The 22,121-nt window shown below is 54.2% G+C and overlaps 1 protein-coding gene across 5 annotated transcripts in view; it reads right to left on the reverse strand.

Moving 5' to 3' along the window:
* EPHB2 (EPH receptor B2) overlaps positions 1–22,121 on the reverse strand; it is a 194,114-nt gene that overhangs the window by 132,388 nt on the left and 39,605 nt on the right. For all 5 annotated transcript variants that reach the window (XM_053898830.1, XM_053898826.1, XM_053898829.1 and 2 more), the window contains exon 2: positions 37–101. In XM_053898830.1, coding sequence (XP_053754805.1) covers positions 37–101 — 65 coding nt within the window. The remainder of the gene's footprint in view (positions 1–36; positions 102–22,121) is intronic.

Below are 22,121 nucleotides of genomic sequence, written 5' to 3' on the forward strand. Positions count from 1 at the left end.
GAGGGACTGGGCAGGGCTTGGGGACCACTGACTCACCCCTGATGGAGGATGCACGATCCAGCCCAGCTCTGCCGTCGCTGTGGTCGAGTCCATCAGCGTTTCTGTGAGGAAAGCAAAGGGTCAATGCCGCCCACCTACGGAGTGCTGTCAATCACCCCAAGACCCCACCCCTCAAGGGCCTTCTTTACAGAGCTCCACCCACTTCCATTGCGGCAATCAATCATCTGGCTGTCCCGCCCCATAATCCTACCCACTCCCATGCCCCAGCCAATCGTCTGATGCTGCTCCTCCAGGCTCCACCTGCTTAAAGACCAGCTCCAGGCCCTCTACGCAGGGTCATGCCTTTTGTGAGCCCGTCATGTCCTACCCATCTAGCGACTGCCACTTCCCTCCCTTACTGGTGGATTAGGGTCTTAACCTGGAGTCTCCTGGGTGGGCTTCAGGGAGTCCACCAGGCAACTCCTGAAATTTTATGTAAAACTTAGGGTGTCTGCTTTTCAGCTTGCATCAAGTTCTCAAAAACTGAAATGTGGGCCTTAGAAAGGTCTCCCTTTGGTCCCAGCTGAGCCCTATTAGTTACCCTACCTTGGCTCTCTGGCCCACACTTCCAATCAGGGACATCTTCCCCCTTCTTCAGGTACCTAGAGTCCTCTAGAGGGTCCCCACACTGGGGCTCCCTCCCCTAGGCCTCGGTCAACTGTGCCCCTAGGATAGGGCCCTAGGAGTGGAGGGGTGTTGAGGGTGAGCACTGTGCCAAGTGAGTCTAGTCTATCACCTGCCCTCTGGGGATTCAGGAAACTCAAATCAGCTTCTGAACCAGCCAGGGCCCCACTCGCCCACCCTCCTCTCTCCAGCAGCTGGAAGGAAGGAGCCACATAGCCTATGACAAAGGAGACCCCCGAGGGCTAGAAAGAGCCCTATTCACCCCCAGATAAGGCTTAGGACCCTTTCCCACTCCCCCTTCCCTGCCACAAGGAAATCAAGACACTTTTGGAGCTGAACTGCAAGGCACTGAGCAGATTTAAATTGGCCCCTTTCAAGCATTCATCCAACAAATGTATCCTGATGCCCCTTCTGTGCCAGGCAGTGGGTACCTTGGGAGAGAAAATGGTGAATAGCAAGATCTTACTATGGAGTTGTTCAGTCTAGTAGTGGTGACGAGCCATGTACACATAACGGCCACGAGAGAGTGGGCACAGAGACCTAGAAGCTCACAGCTGGACCTTCCTTACCACCTAGCTCTGCAGGAGTAGGTAAGGTGTGCTTGCCTCTATGCTCCACTTCCGTGCCCAAGCAGACATCACTAATCAATGCCCACACTCTGTGGCCGCACGATGCTTCTCACCACAGTGTGCCACGAAGCTGACACCTGCCATTTGAGATGCTATCTCTGGCCCAGCCAACTGCTTCATTTTGGACATAGGGCAACTGAGGCACAGAGAGGGGAAGAGACTTCATAAAAATCACAAAGGAGTTGGTAGCAGAGTGGGAGGTGCAGATCTCCTGCCTCCGACCCTACAAACTTCTAGAGACTTAGTTGGATAACCTGGGCTGGATGAATTAGGGTGAGGATAGTTGGGGCAGGGTGCACACTGCCCAGGTCAAAGGTGTGAAGGTCGAAATGGGAGGAACAAGGTCTTGAACTACGGTGGGGTGGTGTGGATGGGAGGAAGCATTCAGCCAGAGGTGACCCCACTCAGACCCACGAGCTGACAACAGAGGATGCAGCAGTGTCCCCGTGACCGCCTGTGGCTTATGTCTGCGGCCACTATGTCCCTTTGCACTGGGGGCTGGTGAGGGGAGAGGAGGGGTGCCAGGGACGGTGGAGTCCAGTGCCAAGGGTGTCTTTTTGATGGCAAATTGGAGGGAAGTTCTATTGTGCTGCTTTGGAGCTGAAAAAAGGGTTCCTTTTCACACACCGAATGCTACAGATTTTTCTTCCTGGAGAGAACAAGGGCTGAACTTTTAACCTGTTTTCTCTCATCGGCCTCAGCCAGAGACGCGCCAAGCCGGGCTCTCTGCCTGGGCCTGAGGAACAGCTGCTGGGAGCCACACGGAACAAGGGAGAGGAGACTCTGCTTGGGACTAGAAAGGGGTCGGGTGGGGGAGGCACGCCTGCCAAGCAGGTGGCCCCACCCCTTGGCTGGATTCTTGGGCTGACCCAGAGGCCAAGCACTAGAGGATTCCACGGCCCAGAGGAGGGGCTGTGAGCTGACATCCTCATTGTATGGGTGGAAACTCAGGCCCAGAGAGGGCAAACGACTTGTGGAAAGTCACAGACTGCAGGCTGGTGCTCAAACTCCATGATCCCAGGGAGCTCAGTCTGGGGTGGGTGTTCTACTGCTCCCCTCTGCCTCCCCCTACACCTAGAAGTAGCAGGGGGGGAGGTGGAAGGATCCCGGAAGGCCAGCAGTCAATTTGCTGGTTGGTTCACAGAGAGGAAGGGGCTGAGAGGGAGTGTGAAGTTTGCAGGTCTCCTGGGACGGAGGCAGGGGGCTCTCATCTCTCCATGCCTGTCCCGGCTTCACCTGGAAGCCTGCCGCTGGGAAAGCTGTTACTCCTCGGGGCTATGGCAGGAGGTGACCCACGGGGGCTCTCCCCCCAGCGTCTCAGCCTCTTGCTTTCCAGTGTTGACATCTCCCTCCGCCCTCTGCACAAAAGGCAGGGAGGCAGAGCAGATAAACTAAGGGTCAGGAGGTCAGAGGGACTTCGATTCCAACACCTGCTCTGTCTCCTACTTGCCTTGTAACCTTGGACCTGTAACCTTCCTAAGCCTCAGTTTCCATACCTGGAAAATGGCCATAGTACCGTCTGAGTGTGGCCGAGGACTGAAGGACAGAGGAGAGGGTTAACTTGGAGTCTAACACAAAGCAGAGCCTCGGTAAGTGCCAGTTAGTCTTTTTTCAGACTGAGTGTGGTGCTTTTCTGGCTGACCCCGTGCCTGCACACACGCCATTTCCTTTGGGCTCATGAGGTGGCTCCTGAAAGTGAAGGCGGGTCCGAGAGTCTCCCCCCACACTCCAGACGGTGCTTGCCAACATCTGACAAACATCAGCCTCTTGCAAGCTCCAGCACCACGGCCTCTGGGGAACCCTTCCTTGTTCGTCTGACGCTGCTTTCCTGGGATGCCCTGAGTTTCCTCTTTGTTCCTCTCAAACCAAGCACACAAGTCACATTCAGTTCCCCGGGGAATCTGGAGTTAGTAGTTCCTGCCTCAGGAACCTGGGTGGGTTTAGGAAGCCAGGCCTATTTCTACCACCAGCATTTCCTTCCTTCTCTCCCTTCCTTCTCCCTTCACCTCAGACGTCTCCCCCTCTAATCCAAAAATCTGCAAAGGGAGAGAACTCATATTTACTGAGACAGAGACCTACCTGTCTGTTAGGAGCCAGAGACCCTCACCAAGGTTCTTCCAACATTGCCAACACAGTTGGGAAATGCCCAACGATGCCCCATTCACAGATGGGAAAACCGGGGCTTACAAAAGCTTAGGAACTTGCCCAAGGTCACACATCTTTCGTTCACAAGCTGTGCTCCAGCTGCATAGACTGGTGTCCTCTCACTCCCCAGACCCCAACCATGTGGTTCCTTCTAGTCATCTCCCCCTCCACACCTTTGCCTGTCCCCAAGAGTCAGCACAGGGCTCGGCACATAGCAGGTTGACAGCCAAAGACTGAAATCACACCCCACCCCCAGGCTAGCGTTCTGCTCCATCAGAACAACATTCATGACATCAGCCATTTCCACCTATAACATGTACTATTACTTAGTTACTATTCTTCCAGATGAGTCTTTTTTTAAGGGCATTTTTTTAAGGGCATTTTAAAGAGGAAAAAGTTATTATTATAAATGGGACACCAATATCACTTGCCATAAAAAGAAGGGAAATAAACACAGGACAATTACAATTAAAAACATTCATCTGCAAACCACCTAACATCATTTCACTTCCCACACTTTGGGGACCGCGAGACTGCACCGAACTGCCTCTAAAGTGCTAGAAATGTCCCCAGCCCATCCCCACTGTGACAATGACAATCCCTCATGCAAGGGGAGGCTGTTTTTCGCTGTACACAGATAATTAATCACCACACAATGTGACAAACATTGCAACAGGGATGTGCATGGGGTAGTGTGGGTAGGGGACTGCATGTGGAAGGAGAGGAAGAAAATGCTCAATTTCGGGACGGTTTCCTGGAGAAAGTAACTCTAGATGGAGGCTTGAAGAATAAGTTAGAAGGGAGGCAGGAGGGGTTGCATGGGAGACGGAGGGGCCAGCAGAGGCAAAGGAGGTGAGCGATATGGCATGGTCGGTTGGAATGAACAAGAATGAAGGGTGGACAGCAACAGTCAGCAGCTCTCTGAGGCCCCCTGGCTGGACCACATCCCCTGCCCACGTCCTTGCCAGCCTCTCAGGTGCCACCCTCTCCCCACCCTGCCTAACACTGCCCTTTCACTCGTCTCCAGGCACTCCCATGGATATGTCTGCTTTCCAAGCCCTGAATGCATTCAGTGACCTTTTTTTTTTTTAAATTTCCGATGTTTGTTTATTTTTGAGAGAGAGACAGAGCGTGAATGGGTGAGGTGCAGAGAGAGAGGGAGACCAGAATCCAAAGCAGGCTCCGGGCTCTGAGCTGCCAGCACAGAGCCCAACACGGGGCTCGAACTCACAAAGCGTGAGATCATGACCTGAGCCGAAGTCAAACACCAAACCGACTGAGCCACCCAGGCGCCCCGCTCAGTGACCATTTAAAAAAATCCCAATGGATAGATGAGAAGACTGAGGCTGGGTGGACAGATACAGGAGGAAGCTGGAACCAAGGCCTGCAGCCACCTACTCGGAGAGCCTTCCTCGGTGGGAAAACAGGGTTCGAGCCATGGCAGCGGCTTTGGCCCTGGCCCCACTGCGCCCACACCCCCTTCCTGGAGACTGCACAGAAGAAAGCAATCAGGAGGCCCTGACTGCACAGGCTGGGGAGGCCCGTTGGCCCCTCTGGCTATATGTGAACGAGCAGTGTGCATTTCAGAAATATTTGAGCTAAAAGGGGAGACGCACTGAAGTCGTTAGTCTTGAGCCGACGGGAGGGTGGCTGCACGAGGCCCTGGCGGATGCTTCCACCGGCCCGTTTCAGGCTGGGGCAAGTGGTCACCCTCTGCTCCCCAACCCACCCCCGGTCAGCTCTGTCTGACCCCCCCTTGGATCATAATTCTCTAGGGCCACAGACACTGTTGGTTCGTACCAATGACAATGTGTGAGAGTTCCAAAGACGTGAGGAAGAACTTTCACTAGGTACCTACTGTGTGCCGGGCACTGAGATGGGCACTCTAAATACGGCTTTAGGCTCTCGACAACCTGTGGGGTATATGCCTTTAACCCCGTTTTATAGATGCAGAAACTGAGGTCAGAGAGGTGAAGCAGGCTTCACAAGGGCACACAGGCAAGGCTAGCATTTGAAACCACATCTGTCTCATTCTACATCTGCATGATTTTTAAGAATGCTTCAAACAAAGACTTAAAAAAACAGACAACACACACACACACACACAATTACTGGGGCTCTCTGCATGTGTTTATTCTCTCCCTCTGTGTGGGCCTGAGTGAGGATGGGAGGGGAAAAAGAAAAGGGGGTGGGGCTCAGACTGTCCAGGCTAGAACCTGGGCTCTGGCCCTCTCTAGGTTGTGACTGCAGGCAGGTCTGTGCTCCTCTCTGGCCCTCAGGCTCCCCATCTGTAAAATGGGTCACATGCACATTAGATGACATCATGTAAGTCAATTCTGCCGATCTGCCGTCTCCCAGGGCCCCCATTCTTGGGGGAGCTCTGTGCCTGCCTCCTTCACTACTGTATTCCTAGCACTGAGAACTGTTCTGGCTCGAGGTAGATGTATTCGACCTCCACATGGCAGCTGGGTGATGTTTCTAAAGTCCATGTCTAATTATGCCTTAACTGAGCTTAATGCCCTTTGGAGTTCCCACCTGTTGGTAACAGAAAGTCCTAGCTCCTTGCCCTAAGGCACCCGCTGCTGACCAGGCCAGTTAATTACCTTCCAGCCAGGCTTTCCTATGTCTCTAGTGTCCAGCCATCCATCAGAAGGCACTACGTTTCCGTGGTCCTGGTGCACTGACCACTCTAGGTTTTTCTGCCTGGAATGCCTGACCCTTCCAGCTTGGTTAGCCAGGATAACTTCTCTTCCAAAACTTAACTCAAAGGCTCTTTCTTCCTGTCCCTGAATTCTCCCGGGTTAAGTAACAAGATCTTGGTCATTCCGTGAATATCTACCCTATCTACTGAGTGCCAGGCCCTGTGCTGGGCACTGGGGATGTTGAAATGGATCAGCAAATCCTTCTCTCAAGGATCTTCTGGATTAGTGCCTGGCACGTGAACTTTCTACAAGAAGAGGCAGGGTGAGAATGCTGGTCCCGGTTGGGGGCCAGGAAACCCAGAGGAAGATGGTGTTAGCTTTGACCAGGGAATTAGCAAAGGTGTCCCTGGGAAAGTGGCATTTGAGCCGGGAGAAGAGGGCAAGGCATGCCATACAGGGCACATAACAGCATCAAAGGCACAGAGGCAGGGGCAGTTTGGACAAGAGTAAAACCTGAGGACTGGTTCTCTGCACTGAGCTCTGGGCTAAGGGTTTAGTATTCATGATCTCATTTCATTATAACTATTTGTAAAGTAGGTACTTTATTATCTCCCTTTACAGTTGGGAAAACTGAAGTTAGGAGAGATCGTTCAAGGTTTGTATGGCCAGGAAGTGGTGCATCTGTGTCTGCCTCCAATTAGTACTTAACCCTCAACCATGCTAGGGTGTCTGTCCCATGTGGTAGGAGCAAAATGCTTCATGGAAGGCTATGGTAGCTTAGGATGGGGCCAGAACTCATAGGGCCTTGGATATGGGGCTAAGGAGTTGGGAGCTTGTCCCAGAGGCAATGGGGAGCGAAGGAAGATTCCTGAGTAAGGTAGTGATGTGGTCTGTCCCGAAAAAATGGACATGAGAATATGGTCTATCCTGAAAATGGACAGACACCTAGTCATTGTTCCGTGGGGTCTTTGCCCCAGACTGGCCAGTAGACCACAGCCCAGGCAGCAAATCAGCGTGGTGCATGACCCAATCAACAGATGCTGCTCTGGACCCTTTCTGGCAGCTCCACCTGCTCCCTGTCGAGGACTAATAGGGCCAAGGTTACTCGAACACAGGCCTATCTGCCCTACCATGGGGCCATACCCAGGCAATCAATGGCTGGGAGTTGGAGCATTCTTTCCATGGTCCACATCCATGTTAGAAATTCTAAGAAGAGGCAACAGGCAGGAACTAAGGAATTCAAGGACTTTGACAAACTGGGTGACTTAGGAAAGTCACTTCCCCTCTCTGAGCCTCAGTTTCCTCATCCGTAAAATGGGGATCACAAAATCCTTGCTCTGTGTACCTCACAGGGTTGCTTAGAAGATTCAAGGAGGCGTTGGGTGCAAAAGGTTTTTCGAACATGCGAAGGCCAGGTCATGCAAAGGCAACAGTGAAAATTGCTAACACTCGTGGAGGTTAACGGTGGGCAGGTGCTTCATCAATTCTGTCTGGTTCACTGTTGCCCCAGAGCAACCTTATGGGGAAACCAAGGCTTGGAGAGATCAGGAACTCCCCCAGGCATGATAAGGGGCGGGGCAGGATCTGACCCCTTTGGTGTGACCCAGAAACCACCAGGCTATGCCGCCTCACAAAAGGGAGGGAAAAACCACGGGTTCATGTACGATGCCCTGGGTGCCAGACCCTGAGCCCATCACTCTGTACACCCTGCAAAGCTAGCACTGTTGTGCCCATCATACGGATGCGAAAACCGAGTTCAGAAAGGCTGAGAGAACTGCTCAAGGTCACATAGCCAGAAAGCAGAGCTGGATTTGAACCCAGAGCAGCCCATTGTGTTCCCCAGAACCTCTCCTCTGAAAAGCCAGTGAGGATCAGCTGCGAAGAGAGTCTCAGCCCAAAGCAAGGCGAGTGGGGTGGGGGTGGCAATGCCACAAAAGCCCTGAGCCGGTTCCAGGAAGACCGTGGACTTTCTAAGGTGAAACCTGCCAACAGGCAGCACGTTGTTTTTCCAGCTCGCCCCCCTGCTCCGCCCTCCGGCTCACGGAAAGGGGACCGAGTTAATGTAAAATCCTTCTGCCCCAGGACTCTCGCAGCACATATCCCTCCTCGTCCTCCTGCCGCTCAGAGGCCCTTCTCTGCCTCGGTTGCCTGCCTGGAGTCTGCTCTTGTTTTCTCAGGCTCAGGCGGAGGAGTCCCCGCGACGCCGGCTCCTCCACTCTGTCCCCCGCCTGCCCGCTGCTGGCCTGGGCATCCGCCAGCACCGGCCGCCCGGCTGAAACCCAATCCTCCGGGCCAGCCGGGTTGCTCGCTAACAGCGGGCCGCATTGTGCGGCAGGGGCTTCGGGAGAGTTTGGATTCGCTGCTTGGGGACCCACTTAACCTCCGCAAAGGACAGGATGATGGATGGAGGTCTGGGAAGGGGTGGCTGGGGGTGGGGCGGGCGGTAAATGAACACCGGGGCTTGCTGGGGAAGGGGAAGAAGGGAGGCAGGGACGGGAAGGGCCCTGCACACATAAGAGCTTCATTAGTCCTCGCGACAACCCTGAGGGATGCCTGTTACTGGTCCCACTGAATGCATAAGGAAACCGAAGCTCTGACAGGTTAGGTGACTTGGCCAAGGCCACACAGCAGACCAGAAATTGAATCCAAATCTATTGCCCTTGAGCCTTCCTGACACACCAGGCTGCCTCAGCATCTACCCAGTGATTTACAATCTTTAAAATAAGCCCTTTTACTTAAATGAATCCACAGACCCTTCCCACCTAATAAGTAGGTAGTAAAAATACAGCGACAGCAGTCGGCATTACTGAGCAACAACGGTGTGCCAGGTGCTGGGCTGAGTGCTTTTAGACTTCATTTCACGAGATCCTAACGGTCACCAATTAGTTGAGGACAACTGTCACGGCCATTTAAAAGAAGAGGAGAGAATGTCGACTAGACCTCAGCAACAAAAATTAAGAAAATAAACAAACAAAAAGAGGAAACTTGTCACCCTGCCCTGCGACCTTTACTCACCAGCTCAACTGGACCGTGAGCACCTTGTGGGTGAGGCTGAGTCTCGCTTGTTATTAAAACCATCGGACCCTCTCCCTCGTCCCTACCCCCAGCCTCCCAGACATCAAATGTTCTTTCCTGCTTCCACCATGAGTCTGGGTGTCTGGATTTTTCCTCTGGGAGATAGTCGCTCGTATCAAGATAACTCCATATACTAGATCATTCCAAGTGCTTACTTAGTGCCAACCACTGTGCTGTCACTCCTCGAAGCCTCACAGCAGTCCATGAGATAGAATTATTATTGTTCCCACTTGCTTGCCCACCCATCATCCATCTATCCACTCATCCATCCACCCTCTCACTTACCCTCTCTGTCTGTCTTCCATTCCACTGTCCCGATAACCCACCCACCCTTACATCTAGCATCCCATGTAGGTATCTACTCATCGTTCACACATTCCTCCGTTAAACCAACTTCCCTTCCTTCCTCCCTGTCTTCCTACAGAGATGGGAAAATGGGCTTCAGAGAGGTGAAGCAACTTACCCAATGTCACACAGTCAGTCAGCAGCAGATCTAGGAGTCGAACGCAGGTATGCTTTTAACCCCTCTGCGAGGCAGCCTCTCGCTTTCTCACTTAATTTTTAACTGTCCTACTGCATGCAGGTTGAGTATTACGTCACCTCAAATCCTTCTGGATGTGTGTGGAGTGTAAATTACAAATCAATAAGACACAGGCCACTGTAAGTCCAAGCCAGGGTCTGTCAGGTTGGAGTCAATTAGCAAGCCTGCTCCAGGACCTGCTGGGACTGGATCTATTTGCCTAATTGGCACTGGTTTCTCCCAGTGAAGGACAATTAACTCAAATCCCAGAATCCAGACCACCCCTCTGCTTCTGGGCAAGATGTCAGGCATTTAGCCACATGAAATTTTACTGTTCATTCATTTACCCACTGACCTACACACCCACTCATCCATCTTTCCAACCATCCAATCCTTGCAATCATCCATAAACTATCTTGCCATCTACTCACCCATCTACCTAATTACCCACCTGCACACCCTTATCCTTCCACCCATCCATCCACGCACTCGCTTACCCAACAATCCACCCACCCATCCATCTATCTACCTACCCATTCTATACACATCCAACCACCGAACCACCAAATCCAAGCAAATATTTATGGAATCATTCTGCCTTCTTGCCATCCACACACTCATTTGCCCGCCCATCCATCCATCCATCCATCCACCCACCCACCCATTCCTCCATCCATCCATCCATCCATCCATCCACCCACCCACCCATTCCTCCATCCATCCATCCATCCATCCATCCACCCACCCATTCCTCCATCCATCCATCCATCCATCCATCCATCCATCCATCCATCCACCCACCCACCCTCTCACCTACCCCACCCATCAGTCTATTATTCCATTCCCCAATAATCCACCATCCATTTGCTCCCCCATACATCTAGCATCCTACTTAGGTATTCACCCATCCATCTTCCCAATGAACCAACCTCCCTCCCTCTCTGCTTTTCTTTTCATTTGTCTATCCACCTGACTGTTCACTTACCTGTCCTTCCATTCACACCACTTATATCTCTAAAAATCTGCTACTCATCTATCTATCCACCCCTCCCTGTATTTACTGAACACCTACCACGTGTTAGGCCCATGCTAAGTACTGGAGAATTACAATCAGATACTGTCACTGACCTCAAGAAATGTTCTGATGTGAGACAAACTCACAGGAGACTTCCCAAATGGGTAACACCTGGCCTGAACCCCAAATACAGAGGAGACAGCCAGGCTAGAAGGAGGGGAAGAGAGGAGGGAGGGTGTTCCAGGCATAGTTTGTGCAAAAGTTGGGAGGACAGAATGTGCATGGCCCCTACAGGGAACCGCAAGAGGGAGTAGGAAGGCCTAGGAGAAAGAGCACTCCAGACGCCACAAAGAGCCTTGAATGCCAGGCTAAGATCATCCTGAGGGCAGCAGGGTGGCCTGATTCAGTTGTCACTGCATTCTCTTGAGTAACTGATCCATTTTATAGATGAGGAAATTGCAGCCAAGGGGTCAGAGAGATGCAGAGGACTGTCCCAGGCCACACAGCTGGTCGGGGGCAGCGTGCAAATTCCACCCCGTTTTTTGTTTTGTTTTTTTTTTAAATTTTTTTTTAATGTTTATTTTTGAGAGAGAGACAGAGTATGAGTGGGGGAGGAGCAGAGAGAGAGAGGGAGACACGGAATCTGAAGCAGGCTCCAGGCTCCGAGCTGTGAGCATGGAGCCTGATGCGGGGCTCGAACTCATGAACCGCGAAATCATGACCTGAGCCAAAGCCAGACACTTAACCGACTGAGCCCCCCCAGGTGCCCCGTCCACCCCGCTTTTGATGGCTCCAAAGCTCTTGCTCATTCTGAGAGCAGCTGCTGTCTCAGAGGAGCTGTTTCCAAAATGCCTGCATCCCTCCTGTGTGAACACTCCCCTCCAGCTCTGCTTCTGTGGCCCTGGACAGCTTGGGTGCAGTGACAGGACCCCCAGAGTGCCATCTCTGCTCAGTGTGACTCCACTGCTCCCTCTCGGCCCCCGGGCTCACTTGCCAACCGTGCCTGGCATCTCGGGCGGTTAAGCAGACATGGCTTTGCTGGGGCATTTTCTCACGGGTCAATGTTTCACAGGAGAGCCACCAACAAGTTCCTGTCATTGTCTTTGTGATCAGAGCCTCCGTGTCTTCGTCATCAGTTACTATTCATTCCCCGCGGCCTCTGACACCCTGAGAGATGATGCCAGACAAAGAGCCAGGCCTGGGAGCTTCTGGTATGAGCTGCTGGGGCTCCTGGCATGGCTGTGCACAGAAGGACTGATGACAGAGGAAGGACCTGGAAAGGAATAGGACTTGAAATGAGGGGGTTCTTAGTGTGGAGAAGACACGGGGGGAGGGGCACCCTGGGCCAGATACAGGGAATCCCACTTCCATCACCAGCATCCCCATCACCATGGAGACCATTTACTGAGTATCTACTCTATGCCAGGCACCATGCCAAGCAATGGACTGAGTTCATCCAGGCTTCTCCAAAACCTTCAAGAAAGATATCATATCCCCATTTTGCACTGAGGCTCAGTGAGGTCAAGTTAGGGGGCCGAGATCTCCTGCAAGTCGGTGAAGAAGTGGACCGATTTCTGACCTGCATGACCCAAACTCCTTTCATGGCTCCAAGGAAACTTGGGCGAGTCTATACAGTCTCAGGTGAGGGCTGAGCAGGAGCGGGGGGTCAGGAAGTGGGGAGTTCCAGGCCTGAGGGTGGTGGCATGGAATCGGGGAGTAGGCATCATCTGATCCAGAGGTGGGAAGCCTTTGCCAGGGAGGGTGAATGGGCAGGGGACAAGGCCGCCTAACACTGTGCTCTTCCTACCACAACTCGTGGGTGCCGTTGTAGCCTGCAGAGTATGAGGTGGAGGGCACTGCCTGCTCCAGGCGGTACCCGAGTTGGGCTGTGACTGTCACGTCACCTGCAATGGGCTTTTCTGGGCGTCTGGTAGGGGGTGGTGGCAAAGGAGACTTCTCGTCCATGTGAGAGATCATTTCATTTCACGAAGTCATGGAAGGCTTCCAAGAGGAGTTGGCCACAATGCTGGGAGGGAAGGGCCCCTCTTCCCCACCTACGATTTTACAGGCCTCCAGGCCCACGCTGCCCTGGGAAACTGACCAGGTGCTGATGGGCCAGGCAGGGATGTTTCCACCAACTGCCCTGAAGGGATGATCCAGACCAGTCTGACATTCAAGGCCTTCTATGGGCTGGCCCTGGCCTCTGACCCCAACTGCCCCTCCCTCCGCCCTCCGAGGCCAGCCTGCTCACTGTCGGAGTCCAGGCCTTCAGGTCTCCCACTGCCGAGTCTTTGCTCTTGGTCATACCCCTGTCTGGAACACTTTCTCTGAAAAGATGGGGGCAGGAAGGCAGGCAGGCAGGCAGGCCGACAGCAGGAGCGAGGCCCAGGGCAGAAGAGAGGAGTTCCTTAAACATGCTAGACTCTCCTTTTCCTTCCCTCACCTGCTTAAGCCACTTCCTCTGCCTAGGATGCCCACCTCCTTCACCTGGAAAATTCCTCTTTACCCTTTAAGACTTCTCAGGCATCTCTTCTTCCAGGAAGCCTTCCCTGACCATCCTTGACCCCTTCCCCAGTTCGGGTAAGCCTTTCTCTGGGCAACAACTCACCGGAGTTTGTCTGATGCCCTTTCCTAGCTGGTTTATTCGGATGGGGCAGGGGTCCTGCAATGCTGGCTGCTGAGCGGAACATCGTGGTCTTTCGTGTCCGGTGTCACCAGGAGATAGCGGCTGCCCCCCAGGCACACGGAGAGGCGATGTCAGACAGTGAGCAGATGGCCCGTGCCAAGCCCACAAACACGACAGGCCAGGCCTGCCTCAGAGCTGAGCCAAGGAGCAGCCTTCCCAAGCCGCAGCCTTCCCAAGCCGCTGGCTGTGCCGCCTGGCTTGTCCATCTGGGAGCAAGAAACCGCAGGTCTGCTGGCCACACTCCGGCCAGCTCCCTGCCCTGGTCGGCTCTCAATCCCCCAGGCCCACACGGGCCTCCTCCTCCCCGGGAATATCGGGGTGGCGGCAGCTCAGGGCAGCCTGGCAGAGGCGCTGAGGCTGGGAGCGGGCCTAGGAATTCCTGCTCTAAGTGAGAAATTGGATGTGGGACCTCACGTGTCTCCCCACACTGGTGTACACCCTGTTAGGACGGGATACTGACTGGAGCTCCTGATCCTTTCCCTGCTGGCCCACTCCTCCCCACACCCACCCTAGGTCTGCAGCCTCAGTGACCTCATCTGAGAAATGGGAACACGGAACAAGCCTTCCTCGCAGGTGTGGATGCCAAGCTCTTAGCACAAGGCCTAGTACAGTCGCCTTGGCTCGGGAGGGGTCGGTTGCAGTTTTTATCACCCCGCCTTGCCAGGGGCCAACGGCACTGAGAACAGCTCCCAGAGAAACTCTGGGTAGGGTGGGGTGGGCAGCTGCATTTGAACAGGGATAATCATCATAGTCCAGACTTCCGGCTCTTGAGTACCTACCATGTATCAGGCACTATGCTAGCTCCTCCCCATAGGTGATGCCATTTGGTCCCCGTTCAACAGATGAGGAAACTGAGGCCCAGAGAAGGGCGGTGACTCGCCTGTGGTCACTAGGGAGTTGGTGGCAGCATGGGGATTCTGAGCGCTGTCTGCGACTTCCCGCTGCCTCCCATCAACGCTCAGAGAGTCCCCCGTGCTGGGCCTGGCAGGGAGCTTTAACTTGGCCTTATTTAAAGTTGCAATTATCTGTCCCATTTCCCGCTGGTTACAGCTGAGCTCTCCAGGGAGGCGGCAAGACCCTGGTGGAGGATGCCACGAACAGGGAGTTTCTCAGGAACCTTCCTCCCCTGAGCCTGTGACTAAATGAACACAGGGGACACGCGTTCTCTTCCCGCTCCTGGGCCTCCCTCCCTCTGTCCCTTCCTCAGGGCACTGACCAGGCTAGCATGGGGGCTGGGAGGACGGACAGATGCACCTTGTCAGTCCTGCAGAGGCTGCAAAGGGCTCACACCACAGGCTGAGGCACAAGACAGCACCCAATGTAGAGATGGGAAGACTGAGGCTGCAGCATGTGAGGGATACAGACCTAGAGAAGGGCCTCAGAAAGCCCATCGAGAGGTAGAAAGACGGAGCTGGGGAAGGGCCCTGAGGACTGAGTAGAGAGTCACAGGGCTCACAGCACGGATTCAGGCTTTTCAATGGGCTGGAGCCTCCTGAAGGCCTTCCAGGGGACAGAGTGCCACAGCGGCCCCATTCCACAGACAAAAAGCCTCAGAAAGAGAGGTCTGGGCCAAGGCTGCATGTTGGCCACCCACTGGTGTGGCCAGAATCAAGCTCAGTGAGGACAAGTCAGTCTGTGGGCCAAGACCCCCTGAAAGCTGGTGAGGAAGGCAGACTTGGATTTCTGGACCGTGTGGCCCAAACTCCTTTCATGACCCTAATCCTGGATAGTCTGGCTCCTAGTCCTCTACCTCCCACTTGGGCACACAATTATTCAGGGGGCACCAGGGTGACTCAGTGGGTTAAGCCTCCGACTGCGGCTCAGGTCATGATCTCGCGGTCTGTGAGTTCGAGCCCTGCGTCGGGTTCTGTGCTGACAGCTCACAGCCTGGAGCCTGTTTCGGATTCTGTGTCTCCCTCTCTCTCTCTCTCTGCCCCTCCCCCACTCATTCTCTCTCTCTCTCTCTCTCTCTCTCAAAAATAGACATTAAAAAAATTAAAAAAAAAAAAGAATTATTCAGGCACACAGCCACTCCCCTTTCCCAACACCCCACCCATCTTCTCTCCTCCCATTTCAACATGGCTCCCTCCCTGAGCACCTGCTGTGTGGCCACAGCCCCTGCCTGGAGTTACCCAGACTGCCTAGAAGGGTACCTGGGCATGCAGTCCTGGTGCTTGTCATCAGGTGAGGAGCACACGCTGGGATGTGGGACCAGAGGGGCAGGAGAGTAGGCGCCTGGTGCAGAACCCAGGTGTTGGGTCCAAACCCAGGGAAGCAGCATATGTGCACATCCCAGGGAGCTGCCAGCACGGACTCGGCAGTCAGATCTACATTTGAACCCCTCTTCCTAACCCAGTGACCCCAGGCAAGCCACTTCCTTCCCTCTCTGAGCTGTGGAACGGGAAGAGCGTTAACACCTTGCAGGTGGCTGTGACAATTAGTGAGATCATGCCTCACACGGGGCATGTTTAGCCCAGTGCCTGGCAATAAATAGTAAGTGCTCAGTAAAATACTGGCTGTCGTTACTATAACCCCAATTTCTACACAACTTGGCACAAAGCACTCGCTCAGTAGCTCTCCTGTCAGTGACAGATTCTAGCTTTCCTGTCAGTGGTAAACAGAACTGTGGACCCCCCAAAGGTGTCTACACCCTAATCCCCAGAACCCATGACTGTTACCTCACATAGCAAAAAGGACTTTGCAAACAAGACTAAGTTGAGGATTCTGAGATGGGGAGAGTTTCCTGGATTGTCCAGGCGCCCAAGATTCCCTGTGAGAGAGGCAGGAGGGTCATAGCTAGAGAGGTGGGAGAATATGAGCAGAGGGCGCAGCGATGCACTTTGAAGACGGAGAGAGGGGCTGTAGGCCAACGAAGGAAGTGGCCTCTAGAAGCTGGAAAAGGCAACGAAATGAATTTGCCCCCAGAACCCCTGGGGGAATGCAGCCCCACTGACACCTTGATTTCAGCCCAGTGAAGCCTGCTGACTTCTGACCTCCGGCACTGTAAGACAGCAAGTTGTGCTGTTTTAAGCCACTAAGATGTGGTTATTTGTTACAGGGACAATAGGAAACTATTACACCATCCTTAATGGAGAAAATGCTCATCTCCTGCACACCAGCCACTGCTCTATCCCTACTCCCACCACCGAGGAAAGGCCCAGGCCCTCCGCTGAGAGAGGGGTGGTGGGGGTGAGGGTTCCTGGCTGGTGGAGGACAGCCCTCCCTCCAGCATTCCCAGTCCTCCCTGGAGAGACCTGAGGCTGTGGCAGAGCAAATGCCGGTCCCATGTGGCTGGGCACTGGTGGGCCCGGCAAGTGTCTGTTCTGGACTAACAGGAGAGCAGGTAGGGATGGGCTATTCTCGGGGCTGCTGCCTTTCTAGTACTTACCATGTGCGAAGCCCTGCCCAGGACCCAATCTTCCCAAAGCCTGGGAACTATTACCTAGCCCCATTTTACGGATGAAGAAACTGAGGCCCAGAGGATGAAGCAACTTGCCCGAGGCCACCTGGCTTCCACAAGTACAGGCACAGGCATGGGCAACACCGGCCTTCTCTGGATTCGCTGTCTGCACCCAGGCCGTACGGATCTGACAGTCCCACCAGGCAGCGGCCCTCTGCGGCAGGCCAGGCTGCGGAACCCGGGACTACTCCCTGTCCCAGCACCCTCTGGGCCTCCGGAGTACGAACGGTGCTTCCTCGGCTGCCTCACAGAGGTCTGCACAGTAGCTGAGGTCACAGGTGCAGGAGGACCCTCAGAGAGCGGGGCCCCTCTGGGGAGGAAGAGGCGCTCTGAGAATCACGGAACTAGCACTCCTGGACGCGTGCCAGCCCGTCCTCATGGTAAGCAGCTGTGGCTCGTGCAAAGCCCTCTCCCATGTGACCTCACTCAGGCTTCCTACAGCTCACCATCACGTTCCCATTTCACAGAAAATGACAAGGACGAGAACAATACCAGTAATGGCCATCTGCGGAGCCCCTGTCCAAAGCAAGCGCCAAGCTGAGAGCTGTCCTCTTACTCTGTCTTCTGACACATCCCTTCGGAGGACACTCCTGAATCAGGCTCACTCCCAACCAGTACACTGGGCTTCAGGAGCCCCCTCCTGCACCGCTCCCGGGCCTCTGTTAGTATCCTTGCCGTGCAGAGGACAGGATGGGCCCAGAGAGGCTCCTGGCTTGCTCCAGGCCCAGAGAGTCAGTGCAGCGGCGGGGGGTGGGCGGCGAACCCAGGTCTTTGCCCCTCAGGGGAGTCCGCCTTCCTCTCAGCCACAGGGCCTCCCTCGAGGGACATCCGTGGGAGGCAGGGGGTGCCAGCTGAAAGCCCCGGGGACCTGGGGGTGGATGGATCCGGAGTCTGCCCAGGGGATGGCATATGGCTCTAAGTGCATCTTCTGCCTGTAGCAGGACCCCATGATCCTGGACGCCAGCAGCTGAGAGCTGGGAAGCTGGAACTGGGGGTCCCCAGCGACCCTCGGTACTCATGGGGACTCCGCCCGCACCCTGGCCCCTCCTAGAAGACGTTCGCCTCAGATGACTTCCCGATGCCGGTGGTGCCAGGCTGGGAGGGGGGAGGAGGCAGGCTGGGCGTCTCTGTCACAGCCTCAGAGCCCCACTCGGAATCCCAATTGAGCTATTTTTAATGCGCTTCAATTTTCATTTTCTTTTATTGGAAAACACAGATGGTGACTTACTTGCCCCTCACGCACTGAGCAAGGCGCCGGCCGGGAGGGAGGCGTGCAGCAGGCGCGTGCACACACACACACACCCCCCCCCCCACCGCGGGGGGCCTCAGTTTCCCCAGCTGTAAAGCAGGGAGGGCTGAGGTGGCTCCCAGAGCCCCTGCCGGCCCCACAGTCTACAAAGGTCTGGGCTAGAGCAGGGGAGGAGGTCCCAGCTGGACACTGGCAGCAAAGGGTGTCTGTCCAGTGTGAGGGGCACCGTTGCCAGGGAAAGAGAGGTATAACAGACGGGCGCAGGAAGGACAATTGCTGGCCGTGGAGAACCCCCCTATCGAACACTTCCAGCCACACTTTGAGTGTTTCCTATTCCCATTTTACAGATGAGGACATGGAGGCTCAGCAGATCAAGGGCCCTGCCCAAGAGCCCAGTAGCTGGGGAAGGGCAGAGCCGGCCACTGACCCAGGTCTGTGCAGGCACATCTCCGGTTCTCATTCTTGCCCCTCTCCAAACTGCTCCTGTCCAGACGCTGTTATTTATTTTCCTCACTTTACAAACAATACACGCTCATTACACAGACTATTTGGAAAAAGGAGAAAAGTCAGAAGGAAATATAAAGTACAAGATCATAATCTCCCCTGTATTGTCCCTCCACCCCACCCCCACACGACCTACTGCTAACATTTGGGCATGTTCTTTCCACTCTTCGTTTTTTAACTCGCGTAATTTGTGACGCTTGTAACATCATCTCGTGGCAGCTCAGGGTAGCAGCTGGCTGTGCATCACGGTGGACTCAGGTGCCTTTTAAAAACACCAATCCTGGCTGTCCCTGACCCCATAAGATGGAACGAATTAGAATCTTGGGAGAGGCTGGCAGTTGACGGCTGGGAACCTGTGTTTTTGACCAGCTTCTCAGGTAATGCCGAGGCAGCCAGCTGGATGAGCCCACCGGCCTGCACTTAGGAAGACGGTGGCTTCAGCTCCAGCTGTCTCCTGGAAGGCTTTGGGAAGGATGGGAAGCTGGTCCCCGAGGACAGGGATAGAGCCACCTGGAGCCAGGGAAGAGGGGCACAGGTGGGGCGGGGACCTTTGAGAAGGAAACCCATAATAGACGTTGATCAAGACCCTGCCCCTGCCTCCTCAGAGCATCCCTTTCCACAACACAACTCAGACCCTGTCACTCAAGGACTGCCAGTGGCTCCCCAGTACGATAGATGGCGGTCCAAATGAGACTGGCAGTCATCGCCATTCACTTACTGAGAACTCACTTGGTGCCAGGCTTCCGGAATGAAGCTCCTGCCATTCCCTTCCCTGCTCCTACCTGCCCCTCCTACTCCATGCACCAACTGCTCCTGTCCTTAAAAAGCAGACCCGCACCGCCATGCACGGAATTGACCTTAGCTCAGCCCACCCTACCTGATCGTCCTTCGGGACCTGGCTCAGAGTTCACCTCCTGGGCTCCCTCAGCCCCCTTTCTGTGTGTCCCCACCCCTGCACTCCTGCTGGGTTATAATGGTTTCTGAGTGCCCCACCCCCACCAAACTGTGGGGTCTAGGAGGGCAGGGTTGGGTCAAATTCCGTTCTGTCTGAATAAACCAAGCATGAGCTTCTTCAGGTCTCAGTTTACCTAGCTGTAAAATGGGTGAATCGTGCTATTTCTCCCACCTGCCTCAACTTGTCATCTAGAGCAAATCAGAGGATGTGGATGCATTTTGAAAACTGTAAATAAAGCACATAAGCCTTGGGTTGATGGGCAAAGCGAATGTTGCACGGGTGGGACTTAGGGCAGGTCCTAGAAGGACATCCCCCACCCCCCCCCCGCCCCCCCCAACATCCCCCCCCCGCCCACCCTGCTGCTGACGCACACACCCAGGCCTGCTGTCAGCTGGGCCCCAAGTCTGGCGTTGCAGGCCATGGGCTGCAGGAGCCGTCAGGCAAGTGTGTTGTGGTGAGGGGGCCCCTCCAGAGGGTGCCACTGTCATCAAGGGAGGTGAGCTCCTAATTACTCCATGTGAGAACAGTATTCCCCACACCTCCCCTAAAGTGCTGTCACAGAACACAGCGGGGGTGGGGGTGGAAAATGCTTTGCATTCCCTGCCCAAATGCTCGGAGGCACATAGCAGGGCAGCCCCTTGAGGCAGAGCCACGGAGGGTGTGTGGTTGGTGCGGCCAGGGGCCAAGACAAGACCCCTTACAGATGATGGCACAACACTTCACAGTTCACAAGGCACTTGCCCCTTCAGAGTCTTGTACGTTTCTCACAACAGTCCTGCAACAGGGACATGCATTCATTCATCAGGTCTTCACTGAGCATCTATTATGTGCCTGCTTCCTGCCGGAGGAATGTGGTCCAGCCCCTGGGGCAGTGCAGATTCTGAGGAGGTGGGGACAGGAAGAGCATGGGGCAGACAGACCTCCGTTAGGTGCAATAAAGGATAACAGGTACCGCAACCGAGGGGTGCACGGGGGCACACGCCTCGTCTTACAGGCGGCATAACTGATTCAGCGAGACCAAGGGTTTTGCTCAAGGCCCGTGGGGATTAGCGGTTCTGCTGTGCCCTTTCAGGATGCCTTGTGGCAGGTGAGGGAGTGAGCCAGGAAAGTAACGGGAAAAAAAATGTTCCAAGCAGAAGAAAGAGGAAGTGCAAAGGCCCTGAGGAGGGAGTATTCATTATCTGCTTCAATTTTCTGGTGTGTCCACTGGCTACCTAGTGGGTGGGCACCATGGAGTCTTCCCTGAGGATGTCATGTACCCCCCGCCTTCGCGAGGTAGCACCCGCGCAAATGAGTGCCAGCTGCCAGTGGCTACCTGGACCCGCAGGGCTCTGATCCAAGGACTGACTGCCTGGTGCTCTCACAAGGTGCAGCCAAGCTCTCTGCCCTCGTCCAGCTGCCTCAGGAAGCCCTTCCTAGAAGGAACTGCCTCCCTTGCATGTTCCTTCACACAGTCCATCCTGACCCTCTGCCTTTCCAGGTCGAGGTGCTTTCAAGCTCTGCAAGGTCATCCCCAGCCTTGGGGGTCCTCAGACCTAAAAATAATAGCTTACAGGGGTGCCTGGGTGGCTCAATAAGTTAAGTGACCGACTTCGGCTCAGGTCATGATCTCACAGTTCATGGGTTCAAGCCCCGCGTCAGGCTCTGTGCTGACAGCTCAGAGCCTGGAGCCTGCTTTGGATTCTGTGTCTCCCTCTCTCTCTGCCCCACCCCCACTCATGCTCTCTCTCTCTCTCTCTCTCTCTCTCTCAAAAATAAATAAACATTAAAAAATTTAAAAAATATATAATACCTTACACATCATGGGCACAGCCTTATTTTAGTAACACTTAGGAGAGGATCCCCATTAGACAGATGAGAAAACTGAGGCTCAGAGAGATGACAAAATGTACTCAGGGTCCCACAGCTGGTAAATAAAAGAGGAAGGGTTTGCATTCACACCTGACTCCAGACTCCATTCTGCTCCAGTCCTTCTAGAATACCCTTGCTCTCTTTCCCATCTAGTCAAATCTTACCATACTTCAAGGGCCACTGCCTTTGGGAGAGCTTCCTCGACTGGCCCAACTCACCTCGATGCTCCCTACAGCCTGTCTGCATGTGGGTCAGCAGGGTCTGGTGGCAGGGTGGGGGGAGGGGGTGGTGGTCAGGGGAGGGCTCTCAGCAGAGACAGGATGACCCAAACCCTGAGCACCCTCAGGACCTGGCAGCAGCAGCCCACCCATCACCCAGAGCCTGGAGAGGGTCCTCCCCTCTCTCTCTGACATCACGCCCTACCATGACTCTGAATTTTAAAACCATTTTTTAAGTGAAAGACATATATGCTTATTATAAGACACTGAAACATCATTGAAGAGTAGAAAATGGAAAGTCAAAGCTCTTTCTCCAGAGGGAGTCATAATTAGGTATCATTGAGACATTTCCTGTGAATCAAATGTATACTGAGAGGCATAAATGCATATTTATTCCTCTGAAAGTCACAAATGAACTCATACTCAACATACTGTTTGTAACCTGCTCTCAACGTTATCACTGACATCTTCCGACCCTGGTACAGAAGGTTCCAGCACATTCTTTCTAT

Source organism: Panthera pardus, unplaced genomic scaffold (assembly GCF_024362965.1).
Source record: "Panthera pardus isolate Hobbes unplaced genomic scaffold, ASM2436296v1 HiC_scaffold_11, whole genome shotgun sequence".
Lineage (NCBI taxonomy): Eukaryota > Metazoa > Chordata > Mammalia > Carnivora > Felidae > Panthera > Panthera pardus.